This window comes from Scomber scombrus, chromosome 13 (genome assembly GCF_963691925.1).
Source record: "Scomber scombrus chromosome 13, fScoSco1.1, whole genome shotgun sequence".
NCBI classification, from domain to species: Eukaryota; Metazoa; Chordata; class Actinopteri; order Scombriformes; family Scombridae; genus Scomber; species Scomber scombrus.
The window spans coordinates 11,615,557-11,628,447 of record NC_084982.1 but is presented as its reverse complement, the minus strand read 5'-3'; the positions used below and the strand labels follow the sequence as shown (position 1 = coordinate 11,628,447).

The 12,891-nt window shown below is 41.0% G+C and overlaps 2 protein-coding genes across 3 annotated transcripts in view; one reads left to right on the top strand and one right to left on the bottom strand.

Moving 5' to 3' along the window:
* Positions 1-5,375, bottom strand: part of col4a1 (collagen, type IV, alpha 1) — a 40,859-nt gene extending 35,484 nt beyond the window's left edge. The window contains exon 1 of the mRNA XM_062432092.1: positions 5,166-5,375. Within this exon, the coding sequence (XP_062288076.1) occupies positions 5,166-5,237 (72 nt within the window). The 5' untranslated portion in view covers positions 5,238-5,375. The remainder of the gene's footprint in view (positions 1-5,165) is intronic.
* A 235-nt stretch (positions 5,376-5,610) lies between these two features.
* Positions 5,611-12,891, top strand: part of col4a2 (collagen, type IV, alpha 2) — a 56,561-nt gene continuing 49,280 nt past the window's right edge. For both annotated transcript variants that reach the window (XM_062432091.1, XM_062432090.1), the window contains exons 1-3: positions 5,611-5,691; positions 5,942-6,062; positions 6,146-6,197. In XM_062432091.1, the coding sequence (XP_062288075.1) occupies positions 6,013-6,062; positions 6,146-6,197 (102 nt within the window). In that variant the 5' untranslated portion in view covers positions 5,611-5,691; positions 5,942-6,012. The remainder of the gene's footprint in view (positions 5,692-5,941; positions 6,063-6,145; positions 6,198-12,891) is intronic.

The window sequence follows — 12,891 nt, the reverse complement described above, 5'->3', positions numbered from 1 at the left end:
ACTGCAGGAGAAAGAGACAGTTTAAACTTCCAAAAGGAGCAACATTTCCAGGTAAACCACAAGAAAGAACTTTTTCAATGTATGAATTTTACATAGAATGAATAATCAGTGAGAAGTCTATACTTAAGGGTAAGTTCTGTTGCATTCAAGAGCAATTAATTGAATAACTGCTTGCATTATGAAGGCTTTAACATTCTCCTGTTGAGGGTGCTGAGTTGGGGGCTGAGTGCTCCACTTAAAGACAATGTAACCTCCACATTTCCAGTTCATTTTCCTTTGTCACATTTGTGTTAAACTTGAAAAAATGTCATAAAAAGCTTCTGAGGAGAATAATTTCCCCCCCAATCTATATGATGTCACATTAATTCAAAAGCTTCCCTGCTTCATAACAAGGCATCAAAACGAAGCATTTAACGCCTCCCAGTGGCATCATCAAATCTAGTCAGGCAGGCAGACACACCAATTTGGATGCCACACAGTAAACTACACCAAGCAGAGACAATAGCCTGAGACACTGGAATAACAAAGACAAAAAAGCCAGATGGGCGAAGTGGAAACTTCTTTAGCAACAAAGTTTGTTGCTGCCATAATGCATGGAGATCTGCCACCAAACAGTAACACCACAAAACGTAATCAGAAAACTGTTGGCATTATCCAGAGCATCTGAGCATCTGTGTTGGGCTGTCACCATGGCTCTGAAAGACCCGCAGGGGTTGCAAGAGCAGATCGAAGAGCTAGAGGACCTGGATGACCAGAACGTTAGTAGCATCTCCCCAGCTAAGGAGATAACTATTGCCCGTGGCAGTAGGCGAAGGTGGAGCGAAAAATAATACTGTGAAAATCACAAAGTGCTTGCTATTTCAAAGGTTGAAATCGAACACTCATTTTAAACAATCTTCAGGTCAAAATCTAAATCATTACACCCAGTCATACAAGGCATCAATTTGTGGACAATGCAAACCAGTACCTCATCCAGACTGTCTTAGGCACATGCACACAAATCCATATACAGGCACACCCAAACCCAGAATTGCACAAACACAAAGAGAAACCGCACACCTAAATGTTGTCTATGTTGTGTGAGAAAGGTTGCATTAAAGAAAAACCCAACTAAACACTATTTTTCAGTCTTACACCTGTCAATAAGCTGAAGCAGAAGTTTCCCAGGCCAGAAACTGACACAGTGAACAGCTGAAGACAGAAACAGCCAAAAAGCCACTCTTCACTACATACAGTACAGCAAAACAGAGAGTCATAAATCTAATGATCCCATGATCGCTGTCTTCATTATCAATTGGTCAATTTGGCAGCCACGGGTGGAAGTGCAGGTCAAGGGCTAGAGAGTGAGACTAAAAGATTTGCTACGGGGTATCACCACTGGCTCCAACCCACATTCCTCCTCTTCTGGGGTTCATAACCTCATCACCTCCTCTCCTCCTCTAGCAGCCCTTCCACTCTGTCACTACATCATTCTCCACCTCTCTGTCAGACAAACGTATCTATTACACCATCTCCATCCAAACCACAAATGACATTTATGACTCACCAATTTCACAGTTAAACGACTGAATTGCACATTGGCCATAACAATACACATCTGGGAAGTAACCGATCTCGAGGATAACAGTGAAGTTGATGTTGAGACAATTAATGAGCAGAAAACTATTGGCGTGGGAGAAAAAGATGTGTTTTATGTGGGAAAAGTGAAAAGCAGCTGTGACGAGTGAAATGCTTGGACTCAACGGAAATTTGAACAAGGCTTTAACATGCTTAACCACTATTCAACCCACTCCTCACTTGGCAAAGAGCGGGAACACACACAGAGAAATTTACACATACACACACATAGTAGCAGAAAGTGGGGCATACCTGCCACACTACTTGAGTATCAAGGTCAGAGAAGACTTATCTTTGCCACCCATGAACGCCTGTCAAAATACTGACACACAAACACAATCGCTACTCTTCCAAATGTAGGCATTTTTACAACACTGGGAACAGGGGTCAGGCAGGTTGTGCCTTCCCAGGGTACATTGCTTGGTTGGTGGCCAGTGGCAGTGACAGGGTCAGCTGTTGTCTCTGTGGGGGGTACAGGTCTACAGGATCAGTTCCAGACCAAACAACAAGCACCCTTGTGAGCATTTTGGGTTAACAGATTCAAGATTATTTGCTTTCAGAAACAATACACACATTGCATGAGGATTAACATTTGTCAGTGCTGCTTCCCTCCAGTTAATTTGGAGTTGTGTTATTTTCCTGTGGTTCACCCTGTCCTTGAATATTACAACTGAGCAGGAAGTGGGAACCTGGCAGTTCAGAGGAGTAAATCTTTCCCACTAGCTAGCGCCTTTCCCAATGCTTCCATCACACGTCCCACACACAAACTGTTACTCCAAAAATCTGCTAATCTGTCCATCCTCCTCCTCCTCCTCCTCCTCCTCCTCATCATCCTCCTTCTCTTTCTCCTCTAGGAATTACAAATGACTCATTCTGACCAGATTAAATGACCGCCAAGGGAGAAAAACTCTATTCTGTTGATACTATATAAACAACAAAGAAATTCACTCAGGAGCAGATGATGTAGAGAAAAAATGGGAGCAAAGGTCTACATAGATCTCAATATTAGCTTTGTTGCTTCATCCTTCAATAGAGAAGGGAGGATAAAGGGAAGACGATCTTACATTATTTATTCATTATTGCCTTTATAAAGTAACCATGACCCAATCTAGCCTCAGAATTATCGCACTTGTATGTGCCTGCACACATTAGCGTTTCAGTGTGAGTTGTTTATACTGTGTATTCACTCCTGGCCTCAGTTTAGCCCCGCTGATTGTGAAGGAGGCCAAACAGGAGGCTCTGATACCCAAAGTCACGTCCTGTGTTTGTGGACACAAAGGGATAAACTCACTGATGTGGACATCAGCCAAGACACTTATTTATTTCACCAGATTCAAATTTATGTCAGTGTGTGAACATAAAATTCTCATTAAAAACATGTGACTGCATCTCAGGCGTGTATCTGTGTCATTGTTCTGGATATAACTGATGAGGAAACCCCCTTTTCTGTTCACCTAACCCTCTGGACAGATGAAAGCCTCTCACAGGATTGCAAACTTCCTGTTACAGACCTCCCACATGTGTGGATGGGGAAATATGCAACTCCCGCCAATAAATCTAGAATGTTGTATTATTCCAGTTTCATTGGTGTCATCTGATCAGTGACAAGATGTTCAGCCAGACATACACCTCCTCTTGTGTCCTCTCCTGTCCTCTTGTTCTGTCCAGATCTACTTATGTTTGTGCTCTTAAATCTAAGCAGACAGTGGATAAAAGATAAAACAGTCTGGTTTATTTTCCCTTCCCTTTATACCTGATACTGTCCACCAACATCCCCTCACCTTGATTTCTCCTACTTCTGTGTGAGAGATGTTTCTGCAGGAAACTTCACCCACGCTTTAAAATAAAGCACTAAATGTGATCACGTGACTTTAGTTATGTGTATTTGAACTAATTGTGTATCTCTGTTTGCCATTAAAGTAAATAATGGATAATCTACTTGAATGTGGAGGCTGGATCTGGAAAAACATACAAAAATTACCTTCTTCTTTTGGGATACCACCTTGTCAAGCTGTTCCTCAGGTTGGCTCTATTTAAAATTTGGGATTCCCCTTTCTGTCAGACATTAAGGTCTAGTGACCAAAAGTTTGGCTTTATTATTAAATATTTGCATTAGACCTGGGTTAGCATTTCCATTATAGCTGTTCCCAATCACATCTGACTAAATTAGTGACTTAAATTGTCATTTTGAGTGACTAATTCCCTCTGATGAAGCTTATTCGAAATACAGAATATTTTGCATTTGTAATTTTTAATGCTGCAATGGTTGATTTTCACTGTCACGGTTAATAAAGTCTATTTCGGTTATTCCACTTTGCTAAGCAGCAACAGTTATAAGCAGTTTTCAAACCTACACTCACAAATGAAGACTATGTGACAAGCTTGAAAGCCCCTGAAAACACAGTTAAGCACTTAGAGTTGTTTTGTCACATTATTTCAAAAGCTAATGAACTTTCACACTTATTTTCTAACAAAGTCTAACATCCTTTTGTAAATTGATAGAAAACGCTTCATTAGTTTTATCCACATGAATGTCAAGGGCAGTTCTAATTTTAATTTGCTACCTGATTATGCCTGATAATATATCATATTAATTTACTTGAAATGGGAATGTGCAATGTTGCATCTAGTATGGTAGGGAAATAAACTGTTTGCATGTTTGACATCCCTAAATCACCTACAGCGGCACGTGCTGACATAGAAACAGGGACACACTAATGACTGCAAGACACAGAGCAGCTGTATTTCTTTATGGCTCTGTGGGATCAGACAGCTGCCAATACAGTGCAGAAGAAGTATCTTTATTCTACTAAGAAACATGCCTGAAAAATGTAGAAATGGTTATCTATACCATGCATACCATGCATTGCATCTCTCTTCTTCATTACCCCGCTATAACTCTCTCTCCCTCTCCCCCCCCCCCCCCCCCCCCCCTCTCTCTCTCTCTCTCTCTCTCTCTCTCTCTCTCTCTCTCTCTCTCTCTCTCTCTCTCTCTCTCTCTCTCTCACACACACACACACACACACACACACACACACACACACACACACACACACACTAGTCTGCCCCACCCTCTCGTCCTCTCCCTCTGCTCCTCTCCGGCAGAAGTGGAGGAGGCAGACCTGGGGTAAACTCAACTGAAAGAGTGCAGAGCAGCAGAGTCTGACCAGAAGTAAAATCAGTGAATCGCAATCCAAATAAAATCACCACAGACTAAATACAAACATCTGGGGGAAATAAAATGCGTGTCAGTCACTCTGAAGCAAATTAAATTTTAAAAAATGACTGTGGTAGGCTACTGACAGGGATTAACACACTTAATTAACCATGTGAGCACACTGAATTCATCAAAGAGTAGGCAGAGTTGCTTGCAGGCAGATGATACATGAATGCATGTACACATTTATAAATTACATAAAGAAAAACTACCCGGTCACACTCTGGTTGACGTTGTACAAATTAACTGAATGAGACAGAGTTACTGTTTTTGCACAAATATACCTGTAATCTAACCAAAATTAAATACTGTATATATATTGTCCACTTACCTCAGCTCTAGTCAGGTCAACACTTAGTGAGAGAGCCGCCAGCAGAAACAGGGTACCTGTCGGTAGCAGCATCGTAGCGGCGCGCAGTGCAAACTGTGTGCGCAACAGTGCCGAGTGCCCGCAAAAAAACACCTGTTGACCACTTCTTGTCCTTTTTCTTCAGGTAATTCACGGTTTATCTGCAGAGCACCGGCAACACGTTTGGCTGCATCTTTGTCCGAAACGTTGTGAGGTTCTGATCAATGCAAGTTGGTCTTGTTTCTTCTGCACCACACCCCCTCCCAAAAACGACCACCCTCGCCCATGCAAACGGTTACAACCCAGCTCATACAAACACTTTGACTTTTCTCGGTAAGGAGAGGGACTACTCGGCACACTTTGGTGTTTTTGTGAGAATATTTGAGAAGGTTTTGGTGTTAAAGATACCTGTCGTTTAAACTTTTCAGCTCGGGAACTCGCGCATCCCCCCAGTGGTACCTGTTTCCTTGTTTCCTTCATCCTGCCACTACATGCAAGCAAGGTGACTGTAAGTAATGCGCTTTATTGAATTGATAACAAGTTAATGACGTATATATTGGTGAAAAATCTGACTTTGTAGTTGTTTTCTGAGAGTGGTTTCACGAGGACCAGCTGCAGGACAGCACCCTCTTTCTTTACAGCAAAAACAGTGAAAATAGGACTTTTGTGAATTGATTGAGACATCGGTGTGGCAGGTCAGAGATAAAAACTCTTGAGTAGCCTGTGATATTCACTTTGGGGATCTTGGTTTGGTTCAGGTCGGCCAGTCATGCGCTAGAAGTTTCTCCACAAGTGAAACAGCGGCGTGGGATTAGAGTTTACGGTCTGCATGAGTGGGACCATGCAAGGACAACACAGCAGAGGAGTAAAGAATGTGAGGTGAGCAGAACAAGAGCGCAATTCACTGCAAAGCTTTAATAATGTGTTTGCTGGTTATTAACTGTTATTCTCATGAATTACAGGCTGGTGCTTCTGTGCCTCTTCATTGCCATCCTCGCCTCAGGAGCGCACGCAGTAAGTTTTCTGTCGTACTTTTTTTTTCAGTTCTTTGTTTTTGATTTGTTTTTTGCTTGTCAGTTTTCACTTGCATAGTGCAGCCTCACAACTAAAAGTTATGAGAAGGAACCTGCTAAAGTCTCCAGGCTCTGTTTGTCAAACAGACCCCAGTGTGCCAACCGTGGGAGTGTCTGGCTCAGGGAGTTCCTCCTATAGGAGGGTTTAGCTTTGCACTCTTGTAAATAGCAGCTAAACTGAAAACAGTTTTTGTAAATGGTTCATGTTGCAAGTTTAGTGGTTTAAATTAAGACACTCACACTGTTTTGCTTTTGCAAAGTGGATAAACAAAAACGTAATTTATTGTGTAATTTAGGGCTATATCATGTTTCACTTGTCCATTGACCTGGCAGGGATTGAGGGTGGGGTTATAACCTCTGCAGGCATGATGACATGTTGTTGTCCTTTATGGGTGCACTTATACAGAATGTTACAACCTCCCTTAATGAAAGAGATGTGAGCCATTACATTCCATACAGACATTATACACAAGTTTTCCATTTGTGGGTATAACTTAAGTCACTTTCAGGGACACACAACAGATTTAAGACCAGTTGACTGGGGAGGGCTTATGGTTTTGGGGTCAAAACCCATGTCCCCAGTTGGTAAAATGCTACTTTATGGGTCAGTGGTTAAGGTTAGGGTAAGGGTAAGGCAATTGGTAGTTATGCATAGGGTCAGGTTGTGTCTCCAGGAAATGAACGCAAGTAAATGTAAATATACCAAAAGTGACGTAAACCTATATGTATGTGTCAGTCATTCTAGATATCATCCAGATCCTGATTTTTAAAGCACCAAAAACAATTTATTCTGAGAATATACAACACTTTCAAATCTGCTCTGTCCAATCTGTGTCAACACTCAATGATGATGGCATTAAAATAACATACTTACACCATACTTATAATACTTACACACTCTTATGTACATGAGTCCATGAGTTATTGGTTACTGTAATCTTTCTGTCTGTACTGGTCCTGAAGTGATTGCTTCCTACCACGACTCCAGTGTAAGAAATGGGGATCAAAATCTTTGTGAAATCGTATTCAAAAGATAGATAAAGAGAGATAAAACTCTGAAAAACACTGGTGTGGTCATTTATGTAAACTGCACAAGTTATTCCTTTGCTGTAAAGAATTCATGTGGGTTTTTATATGAATGACTGATTAAATAAATAACTAATAAGATCCTGCAAGTAGGGCTGCAGTATTGTTGTGACCCTATATTCTCCCATGATTTATGGGCTACTGACATTCACGACAAGGAAAGCATCCCTGAAGCAGTTTCATGTCCTGTCAAAATGTCCCTGAGCATGATGTTGACCCTCTTTCTACCCATTTATTTTGAGTCCATCTAGAGAAATGGATGCAGAGGAGCAGGTCAGAGGGTTTTTAAGGGCTGCTCCAGTTACAGTGAATTAGAGAAAGTATGGTAGTGTTAACCCAATGATTGTCAGGAGGAATCTGAATGAGTGTATTTTAAAGATAAATACAGACATAATACACAAGTTTAAAATTCATTTTTATTCACATACATTCTTTGTTTTTCTCACACACCTACATGCATAAACACCTTTACTTCCTTAATTTTACAAGTTGTCATTAAAGTTAATGTTAAAGAGAAAATGCAGTTGTTTTATTGAAATGATTATAATGTTTAACTGGGCTGAAAAATAATGGATAAAATGGTGAGTAATAATTTAATGACCCATTATTCTTACCCACCCACTAAGCCCACCTTCGTGAAGCTGTGTGTTTTGTGTTTGTGAGCGTGTGGCACACGAGTGTGTTTTGCTTTTCTTGTGTGTTGAAGCTTGTTCAGATTTCAGATGTTCATTGGTTCTGTAAGGTATTTAATATCATACTCAGAGCTCTCAGATGAAAGGTTATTTTCACTGATTTTATAAAAAGGCTCTGTTGTCTCTTGCTTTTATCAGATTTGGTAGGGGCTCAATTAAAAGCGTGTGACACAGCTCAGGTCCTCTGTGTATTGTGCAGCTTTTCTCCAAGGCCACAGTACTGAGACACAGGAGGCTAATTTTAGTTTGGCACAATCCATGTGCCCTTTGCAGGCAAGTTAACTGTCAAATGAAGAAACAGCTCACATTGATTATAACCTAAGTAGAAACAAAACAGTGTCAGTTTCAGGGAGCAACACAAAACCAGCATCTGACTTTTTGGGAAAATATCTCTGTTTGTGCTCAATAGAGATGTTGTTGAAATGTTATTCAAGAGTCAGTTTCAGTAGTTATGAGCTGTAGGTAATGAGGCCATTAAAAGTTGTTTTAGCACACAAAAAGGATGAAGAAAAAGTTCTCATGTTTCCCATTAGAAACAGAATTTCTCTAACTCTGTGCATTAGAAAACATGTTTCTGTTTTATATCAAACCCAAATCTGCCCCACAGGACCATTTCAGTTCTTTGAACCAGACCCCTGCCTCTGTGTTGTACTGTTTCCCACCATCCGCCTCCATGTGACGTTAAACATTTGGAATTCCCCTGGCTATCAAAAATTAAGTATCAAGATGCGTTGCATGTAAGATTTGATTTGTGCTTTTTACGATTGTCACATTCCTCCTACATTGTGAACGGACAGGAAAACATGGTGTGTAATGTGACTCACAGTTTAACAAACAGTGAGTTGCAACAGCCTCTGAAAGTAGGAGCCAAAACAAGCTGGAAACACAAGAGTGACATATTATCACCTTTATAATCTTGTTAAAAACAAGTTGCCCATTTACTTCTCTAGCAGACACAGATAAACTTTAGTATATCCTGTATTTGGAGTTGTGTTTCACCTGACAAATTACAGGTCCAATAATCACTCTCCCTTTATCCCATTTTTGGTCCCACCAGCTTCTGAGGAAAATATCAGGGTTTTTTTGCTGGGCTGGTATCAGTTTATCAAAGGTTTTCTCTGTAAACAGTTGCCTTCTGTGGCTGGAAATGAGGTTGATGGGAGCACTGACCATGAACCAACAATGAAGATGTAAATCAAAACAAATTAGCTCAAAAACATTAAAAGGCCAAGTAGAGATGAGAGAAACTGCAGATTTCATTAACTAATTATCACAACAAGTGACCCCTTTCACATTACACTTAGCTATTTTGGGGCCCTGTTAATATAAAAAGAGTCTATATCCACACTAGCTGGCCCGTGACTTTGTGAAAATGGAACCCCTGGGCTCCTGAGAGCAAAAACAGGATTGTTTGCATGGCTGCTTGTGCGACCCCCTTCACAAATTCTCAAAAACCCTGCACACAAATGCCGTTTATCAGTGTCCGTTGGAGGAAGGAAGGCTCTTGAGGCAGTAATGTTAACAGGATGCTTCGTATAGGACCCTTTGAGATGCTTTGATTCTCATGTGTTTGAGAATATATTTCAAGATGTGTTCAAGCACGATGGAATGAGGGGATGATGCTGGCAGCGGATGTGTGAGTTGTGGGAATTGGGTATGTGACCAGGGAAGAGAAGTTTTTTGGCTACAGATTCCTACAGTACCTGGAAACCCATCTGCAACATCTGCTTTAGCAATTATCTCTTTTTAGCTAAGTGGATGATTGTTACAACTGTTGTTTCTGCATGTGCCTTTTTTGCATCGGTGTTCCACTGTGACCATGCAAACTAAATCAAACTGAGTATGTTTTGAATATCCATAAGAGAATAAGAAAAAAGATGCAAATGAAGAAAACACTGTGCAGTTCACTTGGGAAGCGCTTGGTTTAAAAGCGTAATCCCGCTTCTGAATGTGAATGAGCGATGTGTGTCGGGGTCAGCCAATGGAGAGCAGACACGTTTGACCTCCCAAATGTGATTGTTTTATAGGGGAGGAAGGCGTGTGTCCAGGGCGAGGGGAAGATGTCTGCCTGTGATAAGAAGAAAAATGGCTAGCACATCCCCTGCCAAAAAAGTGGCTGTGATATAGAGAGTGCCGGGTCGTAACAATTAGGGGAAGAGCCCATTGTGCTATGCTGCAGGAAGCCATAGCATCGGATGGGAAGCGCATGTGTGGGGCTTCCCTGTCACTGGTGTGTGCAAGCATGAACATGTGTGTTGTGTACTGAAAGACAGATTTAAGAGAGGCGGCATGCAGTTTCCATTGAGGTGTTACCCTCACTTCAGAGACAGACGCCTCTGACCTTTCTGCATTTGTATTGTAACATTTTTTAAGATGGATGGCCATGAGTGCGTCTGCTCACATGTTAGTGGGTGTACAGTATGCGTGTCTTTTGTTTGCTTAAGAATTGTTTCCTCAGCAAAAGCATTCTTTTGTAAAACGTGACTTTGTGGTGATTATTTTATTAGTCCCTGCAGTTCAGCATTGTGACTGTGAGGAAAAGCCTGGTGAGCTTGGCTTTTTGCCCCCATTGGTGTCCAGTTTGCCTCATTAAACAAGCATCAGTGAACAATTATGAATACAGCTGAAAGTAGAGTATTGTAGTGAAAGATAACAAGGTCAGTAAAGTCAATTCTACAGGAGATTTGTTTGTGAAATACCTGATGATTAGTGAGCCAATTTACACTGTCACCTAGTTTTCATTCTTGCATGTGCATAGAGTGTGTGGTGTGTTTATCTGTGGGCTTAGTGAGGTCCAATTTTATGGGAAACATCCTGAGTCCAGAACTGTGTGAGGAGAAAATAGACCTGCATGACCCAGAGAAGCTCTCTAAACAGGAAAAGGAAGCAGGGTGGAGTTAAATGTGTCAGAGTTTCTTTACAGCCCTACTGGAACCCACATAGTTTGGCAACTCCAGAGAGTGTTTACTGACATGGATATCCACATTTTAAATTCAGCCCTGTTCATACTGTACATGCAGGAACATGAGAAAGAGAACGTGAACCACTTAATAAAATAGGGAACATTTAGTTAATCAAGATCAACTTGAAAATGTCTTATTTCAAAGAGCTTAATGATGTCTCAAAATCAAAAACACTCATGTATCAATATACCACAAAACTGAGGGACAGTGAATGACCTATACCGTTCCGGATACCTTTGAGGTTATTAACCCATATTCTAGCAGCTCTATAGGTACACACAGTCTATTGGATAAATGCATAGATTGCTTGCAAAGTATATACAGTCTATATTTGATCTCAAAGACATCTTGGTTCACTGCTGAGTGTTTGACGCCACCTGAGTGTATATCCATGTGTACCTGTGCAGTCCTGCATGAAACTTAAAAGCACTGAAGTGATCCTCTTCAAATTAAATTAAAGGACCAGGATCTTGCCGTCAGTCATTTTGTTGGCATGAATCAAAAATGCCAAATTATGATGTGAAAATCTGTACAGATAAAGAAAAAAACTTCCATGTGCAATGGAACAGAGACGTAGGAATACCAGTGGTTTAACTCCATGGATAATCACAGTTCATGCTTCATTTTCATTCTCAGTCATGTGTGACAGAGTGCAGTCAAACATCACACACGTACCAGTATCCTGGTACAATATGTGTGTGGACACACACACTCTCTATCTCTCTCTCTGGCTGTCTCTTTCACAGAAATACAGTAGTACTTATAGGTGGTTCTATTTCAGAAAGTGTTATCTATACTATGTACTTCTGTCTTGGAGCTACAGACATACAGTGCTGTGAAAAAGTATTTGCCCCCTTACGGATTACCTATTTTGTTGCACATTTGGCACACTTAAATGTTCCAGATCATCAAACAAATTCTAATATCAGACAAAGACAATCCAAGTAAAAACAAAATGCAGTTTTTAAATGATGATTTCATTTATTAAGGGAAAAAACTATCCAAATCAACCTAGCCCTATGTGAAAAAGTAATTTGCCCCCCCTTGTCAAATCATGAATTAACTGTGATTAACCAAATTTTTTGGAAAGCTGAGTTCAATTTCACTAGCCACACCCAGGCCTGATTACTTCCAGACCTGTACAATCAAGAAATCACTTAAATAGAACCTGTCTGACAACATGAAGTAGGCTAAAAGATCTCAAAAAGCCACACATCATGCCGCGATCTAAAGAAATCCAAGAACAGATGAGAAACAAAGTAATTGACATTTATCAGTCTGGAAAGGGTTACAAAGCCGTTTCTAAGGCTTTGGGACTCCAGCGAACCACTGTGAGAGCCATTATCCACAAATGGAGAAAACATGGAACAGTGGCGAACCTTCCCAGGAGTGGCCGGCCTACCAAAATTACTCCAAGAGCGCATCGACGACTCATCCAGGAGGTCACAAAAGAATCCAGAACAACATCTAAAGAACTGCAGGCCTCACTTGCCTCAGTTACGGTCAGTGTTTATGATTCTACCATAAGAAAGAGACTGGGCAAAAATGGCATCCATGGTAGAGTTCCAAGGCGAAAACCACTGCTGACCAAAAAGAACACAAAGGCTCGTCTCACATTTTCCAAAAAACACCTGGATGATCCCCAAGACTTCTGGGAAAATATTCTGTGGACTGATGAGACAAAAGTGGAACTTTTTGGAAAGTGTGTGTCCAGTTACATCTGGCGCAAAACTAACACAGCATTTTATACAAAGAACATCATACCAACAGTCAAACATGGTGGTGGTAGTGTGATGGTCTGGGGCTGCTTTGCTGCTTCAGGGCCTGGACGACCTGCTGTGATTGACGGAACCATGAATTCTGCTCTCTATCAAAACATTTTGAAGGAGAATGT